Source organism: Mus caroli, unplaced genomic scaffold (assembly GCF_978045245.1).
Source record: "Mus caroli unplaced genomic scaffold, Mus_caroli_1 scaffold_8, whole genome shotgun sequence".
NCBI lineage: Eukaryota > Metazoa > Chordata > Mammalia > Rodentia > Muridae > Mus > Mus caroli.
In genome coordinates, this window is record NW_028227263.1 from 47,421,072 (window position 1) to 47,444,314 (window position 23,243).

Here is a 23,243-nt window from a genome sequence, read left to right on the forward strand (position 1 = left end):
TTATATACAAATATATATGTATATACTATATTTGTATATATACACACATATAAGCAGTAACTAGTCTATCACATTTATTCTGGAATCTTAGATTTGGCTGAATTTATTTCTAGTAGACTTGAATTACAGATCTCTTTTGAGTTTTCTATATTCACAACCATAGTGTTTGCAGATACATACTCTTAGTTCTTCCCTTTTGGAAAAATGACTGTTAACTGGACAAAGTTGTTTCATTGTGTCTGTCCATACATGTATACACATACTTTGACCAGACCAATCCCTTGATACTTTTGTCTCTTGTTTTCCTTCCCTTCCCATACCTCCAGTGCTTCTTTTTTTTTTTTTTTTAATGCCCTTTCTCAGTTGCCTTGATTGCTTTAACATCAAGTACTAGCCGGGCGTGGTGGCGCACACCTTTAATCCCAGCACTTGGGAGGCAGAGGCAGGCAGATTTCTGAGTTCAAGGCCAGCCTGGTCTACAAAGTGAGTGCCAGGACAGCCAGGGCTACACAGAGAAACCCTGTCTCGAAAAACCAAAAAAAAAAAAAAAAAAATATATATATATATATATATATATATATATTTGATATATATATATATATCAAGTACTGTGTTGAATAAAGTACTGACTGTGGATGTCTCGCCCTCTTCCTGGCCTTCAATGTAATGTAGCTATAGATCATTGTTAGTATACTTACTGGTCAGAAGATTTTTGTGACAGCCTGTGGTGTTTTGGTTTCAGTGTTACTCTTGTGTTGTTAGGCAAAATAAAACACTTTGTCTCTGAAAGATTAGTACAGCTAGTATTTTACCAGCAAAGCCCCGAGTAGACAGACAAGGTGTTTTGCTTTGATGTTTTTAGTGCAAGGCGTTGAAACAGGGTCTCATAGGTCCTAGTCAGGAACTACCACTGAGCACACTCCCAGCCAGAGAAGGTTGTAACTATAAGTCTAAGTTAACAGGCAGTAATTGTTCATCTTTTGATATGGGAACTAGTGGTTTGAGGGCAGTTTGACGATTTGATCTAAATTAAACCTATTGACATGAAGTTGTTTGTCATTGTCCCTTAATTCCTGCAGATGCCTACAGGTTCTCCACAGGTTCTGCTGTGTCACAGAGCTGTCATGGAGTAGAGCTTTTGTAGCTCACAGTTCTGCAGTCTATGTAGGCAGCCCAGGTTCTGATGCCCATGGTGGACTGCAGTGGGCACAGGGTCTGAAGGAAGGAGGATCAGAGCTTAAATCAGGAACAGAGGCAGCAGAGGTGGGCCAAGCTGGTCCTTTTAAGTAACAGGCCTGGCCTGAGAATGGGAAGGGTCCCATGAGAGTGCTTGGGACTTTTTAAAGCTACGGTTATCTTCTAGTGCCACCACTGAGAACCATGCTTTCCCTCAAGTCATCCTTTCGGGGGCGGGGTTAAACCACTTTCCTGCCAGAGCAGCGGGTAATTTGTTTTCAGGCATCAGACTTTATCTCTCTTCTAACCGACCTTTCACCCTCACCATCTTTTGCTATCTCTGTTTCATCCAGGACAATGCCTGGTTTTGCTCAGATGCTTGCTGACTGCACATCAGCCTTCTTGTTCACCACACCCTTCCACCTTCATTGCACAAACTCAAGAGTCTGCTGTGGCATTTCTTTGCATGCATGTCCCGTGCATCGATCATGCCTGCCCTTCTGTCTAGCCTCTACTGCCCAGTCTAACCTCTTTTTCCCCTCTCCCAGCCCTCACCAGTCCCTGATAGGCCCTGTGTAGCATTTTCAAAGGTACAAATATAATAAAATCTTTTCCAGTGTAAAGTTGAGTGGCTTCCTAAGGAGAGAAGCCTGCACTCTTCCCACCACGTGCAGCCTTTCCTTGTCTGTGCCCATTTGTCCCTCTTAGTCTCTGCCGCCAGGCATTTTCTTCTCCACTTTGTCCCTCGGCACAAGCTACAGGAGTTGTGTTCTGATCTGCCCTTGCTCCTCTGAGACATAGGCGTAGCAGTTCACATGCCGCATGATCAACACTAAGCAGACAAAAACGTCTTCTCAAGCGCCACTGCCTGAGATTATAGTCACTATCTGATTGTATGTCTCAATATTTGCAAGTATTTATTTAATATACAACTTTTCATTTGTTATATCTTTATATTCACAACAATATCTAGCTTCTAAGAATTTTTGTTAAATCCACTTTCTACTTATCTCTCTCTCAGATAACGTTACATGGCAAGGCACATCTGTCCTGTGTCACCAGGGTGACTGACTGTGAGGTAGCTGCTTGAACTCTTAGTGTGCAGCGTGCTGTGTTTACCTCAGCTGAGGGGACTGGCACTGGCCAGTCACCTGGGTGACTAGATGGTGTGTTTCTCTTTCTAGATGCTTTTCATAGAACTCAAGGAGTGTCCCTCCTCCTCTGGCAGCCATCCTGTGTGAAGGCAAAGCAGTTGTTTCCCCGCCTGTCAGGCCTTTCCCTCCTGACCCCAGGAGGATCAAGATGTACCATGTTATTTTGAAAAGCCTAAATACTTGAAACTTTTATTCTCCACTTGGATTTGAAAGGGGGACATTATGAGCCCTGTCCTGATGTGGCAGGGGCTCCGAGCGTCTATTTGGATAACACTGAAGATCGGAGGAAATGTGACTCTGTGTGTGTGTTTTAAGCCCCTAAGGTAAGATCAGAAAGCGTCTGGGGCAGAGAGAGCCAAATAGTTGAAGTCATACATTAATTATGGTCATGAATCATTTTTATTTTTAAAGTCTTTACCATTTGACAAGGTTGTTTGCATAGTACCAGCGGAGCTCTGAGCTGCTCCCTCCCCGTAAAATAATGCTATTTGTTGACTTGTCCCTGGGTTGATAATTCCTAATGTTTTTAGTAAAAATTGCTTATTTCCCTGGCCTGAGGAGAGTGATCTTTATGCACTTTTTCTTGATAAAATATTTTGATCTTATAAGTGTAGGAAACAATGTCTTTCAGTTAATCTTGCAGACTAAATCAGTCAAGATATCCAATCTTAGGACTGTGCTTACATAGACATGAATGCTGGACGGTCAGGAAATGGGCCGAGAGCTCCTTTGTACTACACTCTGCGGAGCATCTAGAGTGTGCACGAGAATATGAGTACTCTTGCCCCTCAGGAAAACCTGCTAAGGAAAAGGACAGGAGAAGAACCGTGTGCTGTAATGTGGTCCTTCGTAGTGTCTGTTGTCATGCGTGTGATCTGGTGTAGATTTCCAGAGGAGGAGCCAATGCCTTCAGCTGCCTGGTGCAGCCTCAGAAGGCCAGAGGAGCAGAGGTTACATCTGAGCTGCCTTAGTGGGTTAGGGTTCTGCTTACTACGAGAGACAGGGAAATGTGTGGGCAGATGCATGGATTATAAAGAGACACAGAAAAGAAGTGCCAGTGCGTCATACAGGGAGGGAGACCAGGCTGGGCACGGAGTAGGGGTCGTATGATGAAGACCTTCCCTTGCATCCAGGTTTCTGTAGAGGTGTGCTTGTAGGACTCTGCTAACAGTGTCTTATACAACAGGGAACTGCTCATCTTCAGGAATTATCAGTACTTCCTAAAGCCTGCTGAAGTGCTTCCAGAGATACTGATGCTATAACAGCCATTATACCATGCCACCCCAGCCCTCATGATGATATTCAGTTTAAGACTGATAGCTAATTGTTTTTTTTTTAAATGAAATATTTCCACACAGTACATCATAGTGCCGTTTTGGTGTGGTCTTCGTTCCAGTCAGAATTTAAGGTTCCCATCACCTCAGCTTGTCCCTCAGTTCCCCATTGTCTGTTCCTTGCTCAGAAGCAGCTGCTACTCTGTGTCACCAATGCTCGCTCATACCTGCATTGGGTTTTAGACCAGGAGCAGTGCACAGCCCTGTTCTCCTTCTGGTTCTCTCTTTCCTTTACTTGGCTTGTTTTGGGGATGTGTTCATGTCCTTGTGTATTATCAGTTACTCTCCTTTTTATTGCTAAGTAGACTACAAGTCTTAATTTGGTTTTTAGTTTCATATTTGGTGGACAATTGGATTGTTTCTGTGACCTTTTGGTGGGGAGGGGGCAGTGTCTTATGTAGCCTTGGCTGGCCTTGAACTTCTTCTGATCTTCCTCCCATTGCTTCCTGAGTTCTGGGATTGCAGATGTGCACAGCTCCACTTGGCTTCTGTGTACATTCTGAAACAGAGCTTACATGTTAGTCTTTTGTGTGTAAGCACCTATGGCTGGACTTGCTGGCTAGAAGGTTAGATGTAGGTTAAAGTTCATTTAAGTAGTCATTTCAGAGTGTGAGGAGCATTTAACTTACCAGCAGTGCATGTAAATTCTACTTGCTCCCCACTCTTGCCATCACTGTAACTTTAGTTTTCTAATGTGTATGAAATAGCATCTCACCGTGTACGGTACATTCCCCGAGAGACTAAGATGTTAGGTCCCCTTTTCTATGCTTATTGAGCTTCATTTTTGAAATCAATATTTAGTGCACAAAAGTTAGACTTTATCATGGTAGTTTCTCTCTCTCTCTCTCTCTCTCTCTCTCTCTCTCTCTCTCTCTCTCTCTCTCACACACACACACACACACACACACAAAACCCCTGCACTTTGTTCAAGATATCTTCTACCTTTCCTGTCTACCTTTCTTGGTTCCCTACCTCTACCCAATGTAGCTTTGCATGGTGGTGGCACAAATATATATCCCTAGAAGCTGGGCATCCTTGTAAGCTTTTGATGTCCTTTGTTTCCTTGGTGCTGACAGATGAGATGGGGGTGAGGTTGGTAAGGATCTTCTTCCTCCTCTTCCTCTCCTTTCTCCTCTTCCTTCTCGTCCACCTCTCCTTCTTTGTATATTTATTGGTGATTTTTAAAAACTATTTTCTATTAAGAATATTTGTCCATTGATTGAACAAATAACCTGTGTAGTTTTGGCTGTGGGTTTAATTTTTGGTTGTTTTATTTTACTTTTTGGATCTGAGAACCAAACCCATGATCAAGCACTTTACCACTGAACTAAATCCCCAACCTGTTGAATTTTTTTAATATGCTGTAGGTATTGACTTCCTCCCCACTGTCAGCATGTCCGTGGTGAGGATCCCCCACTCTGTAGGCTGCCTTCACCCTGCTGACACTTGCTGTGCTGTCCAGCTTGCTAGCTTCACGTGGTCCCACCCATGGCCGTGGCTATGCACGCTGGGCTGCTGGAGTCCTTGCAGCAAGTCTTGGCCTGTGCCTGGATCTGGAAGTTGCCTATGTTTATATCTTAAAGTGGCTTTTGCTTCTTTTGGTTTTTTCTCTAGCATTTTCAGAGTTTTACAACTTAAAGTCTTTCATCTATGTTGAATTAACTTTTTTGCAGAGTGAGAGGAAGCTATTACATTCTCCTTTATGAGGTGAGCTAGCTTTCCCACACCGTTTGCTGAAGAGTCTGCCCTTTTCTTGGTGTGGCTCCCCAACACAGTTGTTGTGGTTAGGGGTTTTCTCCCAGTTTTCTCCCCCTTTTCCTACTGCTATCTCTAGGTGAAAAGACATTCCTGGCTCTGGTAAACTAGTTAAACCTCTGTCTGTCTCTCTGTGTGTGTCTGTGTATGTGTGCGCCATTTGTATGCCTGGTGTCCATGGAGACCAGAAGACAGTATTGGGTCCCTGGGAATTAGCATTACAGATAGCTGTGAGCTACTTTGTGGGTGCTAGAATTCAAACCTGGGTCCTTTGAGTGGGTGTTCACCACTGAGCCATCTCTCCAGCTCTTGTTTGGTTTTGAGATGGAGTCTTACTACTATGTGCTCACTAGTCTCCAAAGTCTGGGCTCAGGTGAGTTTGCCTCGGTCTTCCAACTATCTGAATGTATAAGAGCAGCTGATTATTGATCTATTCTCCATCTTTAAGTTAGCAGCATACTTTGCTGATCATTTACCTATAGACAAACCTTGGGATCTGGCAGATTTTAAGATCAGTTTGTTACTCCTAGATCTTTTACTATTTATATAAATTATAGGAATTTATATAAAGTTATCCCCATGAGCCCATGTCTCTGCCTCCTAGCAGTGAGATTACAAGCTTGTGCTGCCATCTCCAGGGCTTGAACTCATGCTCTCATGTTTGAGCTGCATGCTGCTTTCTGACCAAGCCATCTTCTCAGCCCCTCAACTGGATCCCTTTCTAAAGGCTTCTAAACCCCTAGAGTCCTTTACCCTACCCATGTCGTAGCAGGAGGAGGCATTTCAGAGAACTGTTATTTTAGGACTTGTAATTCCTGTTACTTCATTATATGTTTGACTCTAGAAATAATTGGTTTGTTCAGGATTGATTCTATTTATCCTAGGAGATTTATAATTCATGTCTGTGGCTCTCTGTTTAGACTTTGTAATTAACTCACTTACATTTTTCTACAACTTGTATTTCTAGGCTTCATAGAGCCCAGTGTGCAATTAAACAGACTCAGGTAACTGTTCAGAGAATTGGAAAGGAAATTGAAGAAAAACTAAGACTCACATCGACAAGCAATGAGCTGGTAGGTTCTTGTATAAGTACCTGTTCAAACTCCTTGTTTTTGTCAAGCGACTATCATATTATTCTTGGAAAAAAATCTCTAGTCCGTACTAATAACGATGCTAGTAATGTTGCATTCAGATGGCTGCTGGTGTATTTTACATGTTAGAAATCAAAGTTCCTACCTGCTAATAACGTGAGGTAAATGTGCCACTTTCTATTAGATGAAACTTGAGATATAGTTACTTGGGAGGTGACTAGCAGACTGTTTCATTAACGTCGGATAACTGTGAACTCCAAGCATGAAAGGTGCAGTGAGTGACCTACAGCTGCAGGACAGGCAAGGGGGAAAGAAAGTCAGTGGAACTAACACACTTGAAGAAAGCATTTGGGTTGGTATTGATGGCTGAGCTGCTAAGAGCCCTGCCCGCAAGCCTAACACCTGAGTGTGGTCCCTGGGATTCCTGCGGCAGAAGGAAAGAGCTCACTCATTCCTATACGCTGTCCTCTGACTTGTAGGACACACACACACATACATAAGTTCTAAACACATAAACAAATGTAAAACAAATTCACTTTATTAGTGTCCATACATACTGCTGGGTTTAATGAAGATAGTTTCTTACCGTTTAATTTGTTCTTTGATTATATTCAGCCAGGATGAATCCACTTTTGAAAGATGGATTTTAAGATGAATAGGATCAGTTATGAGAGTCTGATTTGTGAAGTGTTTACCTTTAGAGAGATGTGGGTTAGGTGAGGCATTCCAAAGAATGCATGACCTCAGTCTGGACGGGCAGATCTCAGGTCTTCACAGGGTCTGGTGCTTTCTCATGCTCTTCCTCAGAGGAAAAGAACGGCAGCTTTCAAATGACTGTTCTGTCTCGGGAAGCCAAGTGTGCACCACTAAATCACACTCTGCTGCAAATGAAGCCACATGACTATGAACGGCCTTCCATGTGCAGTGAGTTAGAAAAATACTTAAAACTCACAGCTTGCCCTGCAGTCCCGGGAACTGTTACCTCCCATATGCAGCCTCTTCCCACTGCCGCTTGCACATGCGCATCTAAAGGCGCCTCTTACACCAAAGGGTTGTCCAGTCACCGGCCCCTGAGACTGCGGGAGCTATGTGTGCGCAGCTACCTGTGTGCAGGCCCTCTCCCGGGACCTAACGAAACACATTTGTTCATCTTGTAGAGATGCTGAGATTAGCAGTCTATTCCAATGACCTTCATGCGCACACCTGCTCGTGCTGTTCCTGGCCAGAGCAGGTGTCCGTGGTACCCAAGCAGCAGCAGGAGCTGCTTGTCTCTTCATAGCACTTGCCTTGTCTATGGAAAATCCTCCCTCCACGCTAGAGAAATGGCTGCCTTTTGTGTTATAACTTAGGACCATAAAGGCCTAACGCCAGGCCATGAGAACATTGTAGACGGAGGGAAAAGTATCAGATTTTATTTTTTTTCTATAATGTACAAAAATGCATTTTTAGGACCTTTGTCTGGGGAGAACTTGCTAGGTTTTATTTTCCTTCCTTTCCTCTCCCAGGCAAGACTGGGAATTGACTTGTTCCATGAAGTGACTGCATATGCTTTGTCTCAGTGTGGACACATGTCTGCTTAATCCTGTTTTTCTAAACTATGAGTGCTGACACCCAGGGTAAGGTGATAGAGCGTGTAAGCTGCGGAGGTCAGGCTCAGAGGGTCACTGTGTGTTTTTATGCCGCCTAGTTAACACAGAAGGAAGTCAAGGGAGTTTTAAACTGGAAGTGAACCTAGAAATCATATAGTTCCATACCAGCCCACTGAGAACCACACCCCAGTACACTCAGTCCCTATCCTGCTTGGTTTTCCGCTGTAGTATTTATTACCATCTAATGTGATATCTATTTAATATATTTGTGTCTCTCTAAACTATGAGAATTGGGATCCCAACCCCCTACTCCCATTCTCTCGCTTCCTTCGGTCTCTTTCCCCTACTCCCTCCTCCCCTTCCTCCCTCCTTCCCTCCCTCCCTTCCTCCTTCCCAACCTTCCATCTCTTTTGAGTCCCAGGATCTAGATAAATGTTTGACTCATAGAAGATGTAAAGTATATATTAAGTATTTATTGAATTTAGGAATGAATCCATGGGACTGGAGAGATGGCTCAGCAGTTGAAGGACTTGCTGCTCTTCAGAGGACCCAGGTTCAGGTCCCAACATTTACGTGGAGTGACTCACAGATGCCTATAACTCAAGCTCCAGGGGACTGATGGCCTCCATGGGCATCTGAGCACACAAGGACACATCCACATATAGACACACAAATGTACACATAAATAAAAAACAAAGTTAAAAACAAAAGAGAATGAATCTAACATGATGGCTCGCTACAATAAGACAGGAAACGATAGTTTACTTTGTAGCATATTAGAATTAGTTACCTCCCTTTGCAAATTGGTCCAATGTGAGTACAGAGGGAAAAATATGGCATATGTGATGCTGAAACCAACCAGTTACCTGCCTCAAACTTCTTCTTAATGAATCCTAAGTATGTACCTCTTCAGAGATGGCAGGTTTATAGCTGAAACCTTAGCATCTTCACATATGCCATACGTGCCCAACATGAACTATGGCACCTATCTGTATTTCCTAGGAGATAGCTGGTATAATGTGCTCACTTGTAATCCAGCACTCAGGAAACCTGAGTCAGGATAATTGTCCTATGTCTGAGGCCAGCCCAGGCTACTTAGTGAATTCAAGGCTGGCCTGAGATACATAGTAAACCCTCTCTAAAATGAGTAGACATATAATAAATAGTCTTTCAGATTGAATTTTGCCATCCTCTGGTGTTCTTTCCCCTGTGGTGCTGTGGTCCAGCTCATCTTGCATTTGCCCTGTCTTAGCCCTGCCTGCAGCCATCTCTCACCAGGACCCAGCTCCTTAGGTTGGCTGAGGTCTTTAGAAACAAGATCTGGTCACTGTGTGTGCTTGGGTATTGGGGGTGCTCGTTGCTTTTAAAGCCCCCTCAGCATGCATGGCTATCTCTGTATGAATGTATACTATCTATATTAAAATAAACATGAGTTCATACTAGTGTTTGCCATTCTAATGCCACAGAGTTTATTCTGGTTTTCTCATTCATTTTGTTTATTTGCAATATCTTTTTCTGATAGTGAGAAATCTGGCTCTCATTAAGTATAAGGTACTTATCCGTTAAGTCCTGGCATATGTGTAAAGTGGTTCCGATTTCTTTTTCCATTCGTTTTGTTATTATAATTATTAGTGTATATTAAATCTTTGTATTAATGGACTTCACTGTGACATTTCCACATATACATATATCACGCTCTCATTGTATCTACCCTCCCCCCACTCCCTCAGCCTCTCCCCAGCCGCCCTGCCTGAGTATTCTCTCTACTAATTTTGGATCATCTGTTAGGCTGTTTTTATTTTAGCTTTTGCTTATGAGAGAAAATATACAATACTCTTTTCCTGTTTTTAATTAGAATTTTTCAATCTTATTTGAAGTTTTGTGTGTGTGTGTGTGTGAACATGTGTAAAGTGTTTTGCCTGCATGTGTGTCTACATACTGCATGTGTGCCTGTTGCCTATGGAGGACAGAAGAGGGCATCAGTTCCCTGGTACTGGAGGTACATAAAATTGTGAACCACCATATGGGTGTTGAGACTCTATCTTGGCTCTTCTAGAAGCGTAGCCAGTACTTTTAACTACTAACCTGTCTTTCCAGTCCTTACTAATAATGTAAATATATTATAAATAAACATATATTATATAAGCGCATATACTATATAATATAATTTATACACACACACACACACACACACACACACACACACACACACACAGGTTCTTTTCCTTACATGTACATGAGAAGTATGTTCTTTGAGTCTGTGACTTGGATTTTTTTTAAAAATAATTTGGTTTAATTTTGGTTTAATTTATCTTTAAACCAAATTATTTATATTTATATTTATATTTAAACAAATATATAAATTATTTATTATTTATATTTAAACAAATATATAAATGTTTTACCTGCATGTATATGCACATATGCATGTATGGTGGTATACATACACATGTGTTGCCATTGGAGGTCAGAAGAGGGCTTTGGGTACCCTAGGACTGAGTTACAGGTATTTGTGAGCCACCTGATGTGGGTGCTGGGAACATAACCCAGGTCATCTGCAAGAGCAGGGTATGCTCTTAACCATTGAGTCATCTCTTTAGCCTGCTTATTGTTGTTATTCTTTTTCTTAATGGTATTCTTCTTAATGGTATTTAAAGAGCAAACAACTTAAAGTTCAGTAAAATCTAATCTATTTGTATATATGTGTGCATGTGGGTGCTTCCATGCATACGTGTGTGTGTGTGTGTGTGTGTGTGTGTGTGTGTATTCACTGTGTGCGGGAAGCGGGAGAACACCACAGGTGTTCTTCTACAGGAGGCTCCACCTTGGTTTGGATTTGTTTTCTGGCAGGGCCTCACACTGTAGCCCTGGCTGGCCGTGAGCTTTTTATGTAGACCAGGCTGTGCTCAGACTCACAGAGATGCACCTTCCTGTGTCCTCTGAGTGCTGGGATTGAAGGTAGGGCCTATCACTAGCCTGGAGCTCACCAGTCAAGCTCGGCTGGCCAGTCTGTCTCCACCTCCTCAGTCCATCAGCTACAAATGTGTGCCGGGGGTTACTGCACCCAGCTTTAGCTCTGTTTCTTACATGAATTCTGGGGAATCAAACTCAGGCCCTCATGCTTGCGTGCTAAGCACTGCACCAGCCTAGCCCTCTGATGGTTTGTTTCATCATTGTTTTTCCTTTTGTTTCACGTTTTTCTCGTATTCTTTATCAGAATCATCTGCTTAGTTCAAGATTCCAGACATTTTCTGGTGTTTTTTTTTTCTAGAAGTTTTAGCATTTGGGGCTTTGTGTTTATATCTCTGATTCATTTCAAGTTATTATTTTTGTCCTGGATGAAGAAAGAGTAAAAACTTTCCTCCCAAACTGATGTTCAGTTGACAGAACAGTATTTGGTGAACAGCTTTTCCTTTCCTATTAATTACCCTGACATGTTTGTCTAAAGTCAGCTGACCGTGTACACGTGCATCTGTTTTGTCTCTGTCTCACAGACCTGTCTGTGGATCTGCCCCAGCCATTACTGTAGGTTTGTCAAGAAAGCCAGGTAGGCTTTCTCAACTTCTTTTTTTAAAGTTCCTGTTTTTTTCTTTTATTAAATTCCCCATAGGTTTTTTATGTTGCTGAATGAATTTTAAAACTAGTTAGTCAGTTTCTACCAAAGAGAGCCTGTTGCAATTTTAGTAAGGATTTGTGGAGAATTACCATCTTAACAATGTTGAGGTCTCCAGTCTGTAAACATGACATTTATGTCTTATGTGAACTTCTCTTTAATTCTCTGAATAATGTCTTCGACCCCCTTTGTTAGAGTTAGTCTTAAGTTTCTGTTGGGGTCGGGCAAGCACAAGGCATCTTGCCAAGTTCAGCCAGGTGTGGTCGTACACCCATGAGAACTGGTCAGAGGGAGAAAACAGTTCAGGCTTCCATTAAGTGCAGGGTTAACAATAATTTGTCCTGGCTTTAGGGTATTCCTCTTCCTAGTCTCTGGGATTTTATCATGAATGGATATTAAATTTGGAAGAATTAAATTGGGGGAATTTAAGACAGGAGGATCAGGAGTTTAAGGTTATCCTAGACCAAATAGGGAGACCTTGTCTCTAAAAACTCAGTAATAATTAGGGTAACTCCTTTTGAATTTGTATTTGTCATTTGTATATGAGTAGCCTATGAGGATGCTATTCATTCTGATTTATTTCTACTTTGATAGTTTTATTCTGTAGCTAGTAGTCTTCACTTTGTAGATTTCTTAGTTTTTATGCAAACAATAGTATCTACCGATTTAGATGGTAGGGCATTTTGTTGTTGCTATTGCTGCTTTTGAGACAAAAAGTTTTAATGTGTAGCCCAGGCTGGCCTTAAACTTGCAGCAATCCTCCTGCTTCACCATCATGTTGTATCACAGTCATGTACCACCCCACCCAGCTTGTGTTTGGATAATCCTAAATTCTGTGTTCCTTTCAGTAGTGGGGACATCATACAGAACAGAATACACAGGGATCCCTGCCTCGTGCCTAGGTGAGGAATAACATTGTCCTTGCTTCATTAAGTATGACATTAGCAATGGTCTCTACTGGTTTAGGACTTAATTCATCCTAATTTCTGGGAGATTTTAAAGTCATGAATGGTTTTCATGGTTTTTCTATATATAATGAAACAACCATGATTTTCTCATTAATTTAAAAATTATTAAAGCAAACTACTATGTTTTTTGCTTTGTTAAGTTTTTGCAATACTGGTGATTAGTTGAATGAAGGCCCTCATACATGCTACATTACTCTTGCATTCCCAAAGTAAACTGAATTCATAACAACAGGCAATCTGTTTGTGTCGGGTTGTATTTGCCCTGGTGATGCCTGCTTTGTTTTCACTCAGGACACTGAGGTGAGACTTTGGTGTAGGGTAGGTCACCCCTACACCGCCAGCTGCACTCTTGACTAGATCTTTTCACTAATCTCCAATGCTCCTGAGATTTTCTCTCCTTTAACTCCACGTTAGAATATTGCCTTTCCATCTCAGCAGATTTCTCAGTGGATTTCAAATCTCTGGTACTTTATCTGGTACTTTTTGTTTTGTTTTGTTTTGTTTTTTTGTTTTTTCAAGACAGGGTTTCTCTGTGTAGCCCTGGCTGTCCTGGAGCTCACTTTGTAGACCAGGCTGGCCTCGAACTCAGAAATCCACCTGCCTCTGCCTCTCAAGTGCTGGGATTAAAGGTGTGCGCCACCATTCCCGGCTATCTGGTACTTTTAACATGTTCTGGTTGCCCGTATCTTCTTGCCTCTTTCATAGAGAGGGAGTCACATTCTCCAGCTGTTCATGGGTTGAGCAGTATTGCACAGCACCCCGTCCATTCTGAATGTAATATGTAGACTTTGAGGATTGCTTGAACATTCATGCTCCAGGCAACGTGGCTCCAATTCCAGCTTCACTGTTAAGTGTGGGCAGCTCTGCATTCATTTGTGCATGTGTGGCTTAGGGTTCAGTTGGAGAGTTCATTGAGTTTGAACAGAATTTGGGTGCCCATCTCTATCTTCTCCCTATTCTGGCATCTTTATTTTATCATTTCTGGTTCCTCCAAGTGGAGACAGTTGGCTTTCTGCTGTCCTCCAAAGCCACAGGCATAATCATAGAATAAGGGGAGAATATTGCCTGTGTGTGTGTGTTGTGTGTTTATAGCAAACCTCAACTTCTCCTTAAAACAGCATGCCATTGATCACTGTAGAAACTACAGTAGTATCTTCATATACTCATTGATTAGAAGATCAGTTTGCTAAGTGTTTATTCTTATTTAGAAGCCAATCTTATATATATATATATGCTTTCTATCTACATATTCTACCTACACATGGGTTCTAGGCCTGAGAGTATTACTGAGTCTGGGAAATCAATGAGCTGGATTAAGTGTTTTCTAAGGAAGTGTATTCTCTGTCTTAGTGATTGGCTACTTGTAGAAGGAAGGACAGCCACCTGTAAGTGACATTTGGAAGCCATTTGACAACTTCAACAGCTCTGAGACTTTCTCCAGATTGTTAGTTATTTCCAGTTGTGGATAATGTCCACAGATAAGATAAATATTCTCTAAATCACTAATTCCTCAAATGTTTTCGTCTTAAGGTTAATATGTTAAAAATAGTGACAATCTCTAAGAACTTGATTACACTATTAGTATTTATTATGTTAGAAATCAAAGCTGAGAAGTTTGTTTGTTTGTTTGTTTTTGTTTTTTGAGACAGGCTTTCTCTGTGTAGCCCTGACTGTCCTGAAACTCACCCTGTACACCAGGCTGGCTTCAAACTCTGATATCTGCCTGTCTCTGCCTCCCAAGTGCTGGGATCAAAGGAGTGTGCCACCACCACCTGGCTTAAATCTGAGAAAATTTAAAGAGTTTTCTAATTTTAAAGTGCAAATAGCAAATCTCTAATGTTAGTATGAAAGATTTTTATTAGAAGTGTTTTTCTTTTTAAAAGGAGATTCTGTTTTGTTTTTGTGACTGAAACCTTTTGTGATGTGTCAAACTGCATTCTTGCTTAATAAGAGACCAGTGAGACGCTCACTGGATAAAGGCACTGTCAACAAGCTGAGTTCCATCCTCTGACTTCACGAGTGCTCGACTGCATGCACAAATACGAACACACATACACATATACTCACACACACATACACACACGTGCGCGCACACAAATACATATAATAACAATTTCTGCAAGGCCTCCAGCAGCTCTTGTTGGGCAGTAAATCCTTTGCAGTATCTGAGCATACTCTCATGTGCTTCATAGACAGGACCAAGACTGTGACAGGGGCCCAGCTGCTCAGTGCGATTACACGGGTTTGAAACTTTGATTATCCCAGGACCGTTTATTAGGAACTTGTGTCTGAGGGTTTTAAGCTCCAGTGTGATCTATGAAAAAATACTTGTTTGCTTATATTATTTATAGACCAATCTGTCATTGTAAAATGAGTGTTTAACATTACCCATAATTTTTTAAAAGACGCATAAATGGGAATGTGTGCTTGCAAACATGCATGTCTGAGTGTTGTATAAAATCTTATTAAAAGTGACTGATATATTGGGGTGGATGTATGACATTAACTGTACTTGGAATGAAGAAGACTAGAGTGCAGCCCATAGAAGATACTTAGATTAAGATCTTTGATCAGCTCGCCTTTGAAGTGTGAGCAAGGAAACAGAGCCATGCCAATGGCAGCGTTTGTTTACTCCTCAAAAACGGGAGCCAAGAATCCTGGTTCGAGCGATTGGATCTGTTTCTGTAAACGGGCCAGCTTCCTCACACGGACCATAACACAAACATGCCTTGCTCACGCCTTTCTGTGTGAGCTCTGTATTTAGACAGCCTTATAAGTTCTGTGTTTGAAACCAGAAAACATTCCCAGTTTGAGTGTGTACCCCGGAACAGAACAAGTTAACCCTGTGAGCCAGGTTGGCTTTTCTGAAGAATGCTCTGCCCAAAATATTTGTATGTTTTGTGGGAAAAAATGGGTTTGAGCAATTGAATACCTACATCTTTCTGAAAACCTTACTCTGAAGAGTTTTGTTTCATTTTCCCCTCAGTGATGTTGAAGACCCAACGGTTTCTGATCACACTACAGAAAACCCTACTGTGTTTGCCTTGGCTCCTTTTTTGGGTTTTATTTCTTTTTAAATAAGCCACCTCATTGACCCTTCCCTCAATTTCTCAAATTATAAAGCATATGACATAGCATTTCTAATCTTCATGAATAGGAAATACTTATGGATTCAGGTGTGGAGGGACATGTGCCATGGGGTTCACACGGAGGCTGGACAGGTTTGTGGAGTCAGTTTCCCCTTCTGCCAAGTGAGTTCCAGGAATCAAACACAGGCTATGAGGCTTGGCAGCCAGCACCCTTACTCACTGTCCGGTTCACCAGGCGGTTTCCGTCATTTATACAAGTCCAGTTCATGGGTGTCTTAGGGTTTGTATTGCTGTGGTGAAACGCCATGACCAAACGCAAGTTGGGAGAAAAGGTTTATTGGGCTTACACTGCTGTTCATCACCAAAGGAAGGCAGACCAGGAACCTAGGCAGGCCAGGAACCTAGGCAGGCCAGGAACCTGGAGGCAGGAGGTGATGCAGAGGCCATGCAGGAGTGCTGCTTATGGCCTGCTTCCCATGGCTTTCTCAGCCTGCTGCTTAGAGAACACAGGAACACCAGCCAGAGATGACACCACCCACAGTGGGCGGGGCCCTCCCCCATTGATCAGTAATTGAGAAAATGCCTTACAGCTGGATCTCATGGAGCCATTTTCTCAACGGAGGGTCCTTCCTCTCTGATAACTAACCTGTGTCACAGTGGCACACAGAACCTGTCAGTACAGTTGGCTTTAAATACATTTATAATGTACAGCCACCTCTTCCATCTGTGACTGCAGCTCTTTTTATTTTGTAAAGCTGAAACTTCGTCACTGTTAAGTACTGACTCCCAGACCCTGCTACCATTCTGTCTGTGATCTGTATGCATTCTGAGTGCTCCTCCTCTCCACACCTGCTGGGAATTGAACCCAGGACCTTGTCTATGGTAGGCATGTCCTCTACCACTGGCTCACAGTCCCAGCCCAACTTTGACTATTCTAAGTCCCTCACATAAGTGGAATTAGACACAGAGGGGCTGTCTGCAGCTTATTCATTTCACAAGGCATAATAACTTTAAAGACTTACCAAGTTATTGCATATACCAGGGTTCCTCCCCTTTTAAAGCAGAGTAATATTCTATTCTATCACTACACTACATTTTGCTTTTCCATCTCTTTGCTGATGAATACTTGGTCACTTCCACATTTTAGGACCTCATTGACTCTCCAGTGTTTGTTTTTACAATGTTTTGGCAAAACAAAATAAATACCTAAGTTAGTTGAAATCAGCTAAAACTATATAGTAAGTCCATCATAAATGTTTATATTGTTAAAAAAAATTCTATTTAGGAGCATTCTTTTTAAGGGCATATGTCCTTGATTTTCCCAGCCTAATGTAATGATGGTAGGATGTAATGATGGCTTTGTACCGCTTTGGTGGCTGTGTCCACAGTGAACGATTGTACCATCTACCTAGACTGACTGTTTCAGGGATGAAGAAGAAAACATTCTGGGTGAAAGATGGTTGCTGCTGGGTGCTTTCAATACAATTACCTGGGACTGCTTCCTCCCCCTTGCCTTAAAGGGGCCGAGCCAGGAGCCTCACCCAATCTGTCTAAACATCAATCAAGGACTGACTTCTTCCTTAGAGAAATTTACAGCAGCTCCTTCCACATTTTGTTAATTTTTAGTTTATTTAATAAATACATTTTGTATTGTAATTTTAATTAGCTATTTTGTACTTTTGGAAAAGACAAAATGTCACCAGGCATAGCCAAATTACAATTTGATCAATATTTATTTCATAGAAAATCATAAAAAAAGTATATTACTGATACCATGTGATAGAGGCCAACAAAGATACCTCCTTATAGTGAGTGTGTGCTCACTGAGAGTCAAATGGCAGATTTGTAAATGGAGGCAGGTTCGGAGAATATATTTGAATAAAAAGGAATTTACCCCCTTTTGCATATGTGTGTGTGTATGTTCACATGTGTGGGCTTACACTTCATGTGTATGTGTGAATATTCACATACATCAGAGTCCCAAGGGTGACACCAGGAATCATCTTCTGTTCTTCTCTATCTTTTCATTGCTCCCAGAGCTCACCTACACGCTAGTCTAACTAGCCGACTTGCTCAGGGGATCCCCATCTCTGCTCCCCTGTCTCTGAGCAACACAGCCCTCCTGATATTACATGGGTACTGGAGAACCAAACTATAGTCTTTGCTGTAATTGCTTATAGTGCCATGGGCTGGTTTTTGTCTCTTTAGGCTCTCTGTGTCAACTGTCCCATCACCTGTGAATGTCATGTTAGTCCTTCTTCCCTGTCCACATAGCCTCTCATTCATTTCTTGTCTTATTGCCATGGTAATGATTTCTGGTCCACATGCGTTAAGTAGAAACTGTAAAGGCAGTTTGTTGTCCTGTTCTTGAATCTAGGGCAGTGTGCCTAGTTTCTTACCGTCAAGTATGATGGAAGGTGTCAGCTAAGGAAGTTTTCACTTATTCTTTGTTTCTGAAACTTGCAGATCTTTATTATCATGATTAGGTAGTGTGTTTTGTGGTATGTCTTTATTGTATACATTTACCATAAGTATACATTTATTGATATTATCAGATGCCTTTGTTAAATTTAAATGTGGTGGGTGTGCAGTTATAGCTATGACTTTATATTCATAAATTTATCTGTGATTTTATTTATTTAGAAAAAAGAAAGTGAATGTCTGCGATTGAAAATTTTGGTGCTTCGAAATGAACTGGAAAGACAGAAGAAAGCGCTGGGGCGGGAGGTGGCCTTCCTGCATAAGCAACAGATGGCTCTACAGGACAAAGGTGAGCAGCGCTGCCAGACAGCATCCTCTGCAGACACATGTCAGGGCCATTTGGTTTGGTTTTATGGTTTTGGGTTTTTGTTGTTGTTGTTTGTTCGTTTGTTTGTTTTGAGACACAGTGTCTCTGTGTAGCCCTTTTGTAGTCTTGGAACTCACTCTGTAGACCAGGATGGCTTCAAACTCAGAGATCTACCTGCCTCTGCCTCCTGAAGGCTGGGATTAAAGGTGAACACCACCATACCCAGCTTGATCGTACTGGGTTTTTGTTTTGTTTTGTTTTGTTTTAAATTTTTAAAGTAGTTTTGAAATATCTTGACATTGATAGTATGCATAATAATGCAAACACACACACACACTCGCGCGCGGGTGCGCACAGGCAGGGAGACTTTCCATCCTGAGGACTCATGACCCTATGACACCGTCTGGTGCTCCCCACCACTCACCTCCGGTCCTCCACACTAACCAGGTGCCTTCAATCATGAGAGCAGAGTCTGGTTTTGCCTAATTATACACTTTATAGAAGTCAGTGTACATATTTTGCTAGCTTTTTCAACATGTCTGTTAGTGTCAGTCTTACCTTCCTGTAATTATAATTGATTCTTAAAGCCAAATAGACCTCCATTATGCAAATACGTATTTAGATGCTTTCAGTGTTAGTAATTTCCAGTTTGAAACTATCAAATTAGTCCTTCCATGCATGTTCTAGTGTATGCTCCTAATGGAGATTCCTGTGCGTTTCAGTTTTCCAGAAACCTAGCAGTAGAACTGCAGGATCGCAAGGTGGAAATCCTTCTTCAGTTGTAACAGATGGTCTTTCATCTGCCTGGCCTCCATCTTTGCTCGGCACCCTGGTGTGCAGTACTCTGTCTTTGTGTGGTGTGTGCAATATGCCCTTGTAGTTCAGGGTTCCATTCTGACAAACACTATCCTACACACTTAAAATGAATCTTTTCTTAGGTGTCAGTTGAGGTTTTTTAATTATTGATTATATTTTTATACTGCCAGTTTCTGGAGTTCCTGATGTTTATGGATATGGGGACTTTCTTTGACATGCGCATTAGGAACATGTCCCCATCCTGTGGCTTGCTGCTGTTTTCATTCTTGTCGGTTACATTTGAGGCTTTGGGGCCAGGTTTAGGAAACATTTGCTTGTTTGAAGACCTTAAAGGTGTTCTTCTGTATGTCTTCAGGAATCTTTACGGTTTTACTTCCACATTTATATCACCGATCCATCCGAAGTGAGGGCTGTGAGTCCCATGAGTTAACAAGTCGCATCTGTTTTTAACCTCGACTGAGTGCTGCAGCTCCACTTCCCTGTGTGTCCATTCCCGGGGCCTTGCTCAGGCCTGGAAAGGACCCTCTGCTCCTGGCCATCAGTCTGCTTTTCAGCTTCTATTTTCCTTCTGTCATACTTTGTTTTGATGTCTGTTGAAATTCTTCAGTTTAATTATTTTTCTTCCAAATCATCTTGGTTATTTTTGTTCTTTTTGCATTTTTGTATGAATTTCTAGACAAAACAGAAAGCCTTGCTAGTAGTTTAATGGGACTTGATTGAATGGATCTGTCAGGATACTTATGGGAAATAGAGTCTTAAGGTTCTGTCTCCCACCCCAAGAAAACACCATCTGCCATTGTTTTTTAGATCTTTACGATATGCTGTTGAAACTGTAATGCATGGGTCTTTGATTAGTTGAGTTTATTCCTATTTTCTGATACTTTATGACACTATAGTCCTGTTTAAATTTTATTTTCTACTTGATGATGGTACATAAATATATTATTGGCCTTTTAAAAAAAGTGGTGCTGACTTTTATATCATGTTCAAAAGAAAAATGTTGTCTGTAGAGATGGCTCAGTGGTTAAGAGCTCTGGCTGCTCTTGCAAAATACCTGGGTTTGCTTCTCAGCATCTACATAAGTGATTTACAACAATTCATACCTAATTCAGTTCCAGGCAATCCAATACCTACTTCTGACCTCAGTGGATACAGGGCACACATGTTATTTACAGACATGAATGCAGGCAAAATACACATAAAATAATAGAATGATTTTTAACAATTCACTTTTTAAAAGGCTTGTTAATATTTTAAGGCTTAGTGATACTGGTAGGAAAACATTAATAGATATGCTAATTTGATGCACACCCTTGAAGAAATGATAGTAAAACGTCTTTGCTTTTTATACTGTTTTCAATAAGAGCTGAGAACTCTGTATGTACAGTGAACAGTGCAGTCCATAATGCAAAAGTGTTTTGGCTGAGCGGAGGTATTTAAATTGATGAGCTAACAATGCAAGGATGGAAATACTTCTGTGGCTTCCATAGCTCTGAATCACTGCCAAGAACTTCCTTTTAAAGTAAGTAGTATGGTGGCCTTGGGAGATGCCTCTGTTGGATTGCCGTGTAAACATGATGGCTTAAGTCTAGCTCCCCAGAGTCCACATAGGAAGATGAAGGGTGGCAGTGTGTACCTGCGGTCCCAGTGCTGCGAGACAGATATGGGAGGATCCTGGGGTGTGCTAGCCAGCTAGTCAAGTCAGTCAGAGAGCATCAGATTCTGGCTGGGAGCTTTCTGAAGAAATAAGGCGCAGAGTGATAGAGGATGATAATGGAGCACCAGCCTGCCATGATCCGATGTGTAGGAAGCACATACACATGCATACAGGCACTCTACACACAGAAGTCACATGCCGTGTAAGCTCATGTTGTGTGTCTGACTCCACTGCACGGTCAAGGTAGAAATCTACAGCTCCTTGACTATGTTCCCTTTTATATTTTTGTCTTCTATGATAAAAGGAAGCACCAAGATGTCTGTCACCAGACTAAAAGTTTAGTGATTTCTATACCACTAAGGAGTTAAAGGAGAGGTGGGGGGGTATAATCATGATACATTATGCACATGTATGATTGTCAATGAATACTAGTTGTCAATTTTTAGAAAAGATGTGTGAGTAATAGTATATACTCATGAGCTTGTCTTTATGGGGAATATTTATGTTAGGCAATAACATACTTCCTGCCCTTTCTTTCATTTGATCATGACTAAGAGTCCTATGAGTTGAAAATACTTTATCTTTTTAGTGATGAAGATATGGTATATTATTCTCTTTACAAAGGGTGAAGATTTGTTCAAGGCACATAGAAAGTTATGGCCAAGCTTTTATTCAGTTACCAGTGCCTAAGTGTGCTGACAGTGTAAGGCTTGCAGGGCTCTAGTGTTTTGTTTGAGCTGTTACACTCGTGGAGCTCCATTTAATCATAGACAGAAGGGCAGTTCTCATGCTAGGTAAGTCAGCAGCGTGGCGTGGCAGACCTGCTGATTTTTAACACTGAGTTTTATCCCCTCTCTGACACTTATAGTAGCATCAGGGATAAAATGCATGGCCTCCTGCATGATCCCCACCGCTGAGCTATACTCCCCAGGCCCTGAATTGAAATTTCATTTCTATTCCTTGAACTGGTAGAGGTGTCAGAAAGTTAGGATCTCATGTTGATCTTGTGGTAAATACAGTGAAGCACTAGACAGTGGGAGCAGAGTGTAGCTGGGTATAGGTAACCAGGTTTATTTATTGATAGGTTTGATATATCTCAGGATACCCCTGTTCACCATAATCATACTTGGTAGACAGACACAAACTTACCCACAAGTCTGAGCCTGAGAGCCTGGAGAGGAGACAAGGTCAGAAACGTTTGTTTGATATTTGACCTTGAATTTGCTGCTGATTCTTCTGGTAACCCTGGGAATTACTTTCTTATTCATCTTTCATTGCCACTTAGAGGAGAGCCATAGGGATCCATTTCTGTGAACAATTTGAAGAAGCTAGGTGCCTATTATATCTATCGATTTTTGAAAATAAAAATGCATTGCAAGATGATTTATTGCAAAGAGACAAGAGTTTCTGTTCCTACTGCTGGCTCAACACGTGACACGAACTCCTCAGGCCTGATCAGCCTCACGGGTAGTTTCCCCTCCCTGTGCCTCAAAGGCAGGTTCTCAGCTCATCTACAGCGGCTTTCAGCTGGGCCAGGAGAGGATCTTTCCAGAATTGATGTTTATTAATATGTACACACACATATACATATATTTATTCTGGGAAGATATTAGTAGTTTAACTTCTGATGTTTAATAAAAAACAAAAGCAAACAAAGAAAAACAGGTTTCCCTGTTAGGGTCTCAAGCCAAGGAGCTTTGGCAGTGCCTGCTTGTCTTGTCTGCAGGGCATCTTGTCCTAGCTCAGCCTGCACATCCTTTTGAGATGGAGCATCCTATCAAAATCAGTCTGCTGGAAACTCGGTTCAGAAAGTCATATGAAACCTGGTCTTACGGAAACTCGCTCAGTAAATTCTGGATCTTTTATGAGTAGATGCTGATAGGTATTAATTTTATAAAAGTGGACTGCTCCAATATTTGTAGAAGGTGACTGCTTTTATCTCATGTGCTTGGGAATAAGCATGGGGCCTTATGAGGCCTCACAGGTGTGCTACCACTGAGCTTTATCTCCAGCACAGAAGCTAACACCCCTCCTCTCTGCAAGCCAAGCTCTCACTGTGTAGCCATGGCTTGGAAGTCACTTTGTAGACCAGGCTAGCCAGGGAACTAGACTCTGGAGAGTTAGGATTAAAGTTGTACACCACCACACTCAGCTTCCCAGTGTGTTAAAAATTAAAAGCTAGTTTTTAAATACAGTGGATTTAACAGTAAAAA

The 23,243-nt window shown here is 41.6% G+C and overlaps 1 protein-coding gene across 2 annotated transcripts in view; it reads left to right on the forward strand.

Annotated features, from left to right (window-relative positions):
• Positions 1–23,243, forward strand: part of Uvrag (UV radiation resistance associated) — a 265,993-nt gene that overhangs the window by 123,714 nt on the left and 119,036 nt on the right. For both annotated transcript variants that reach the window (XM_029479367.2, XM_021167360.3), the window contains 2 exons: positions 6,387–6,492; positions 18,413–18,539. In XM_029479367.2, the coding sequence (XP_029335227.1) occupies positions 6,387–6,492; positions 18,413–18,539 (233 nt within the window). The remainder of the gene's footprint in view (positions 1–6,386; positions 6,493–18,412; positions 18,540–23,243) is intronic.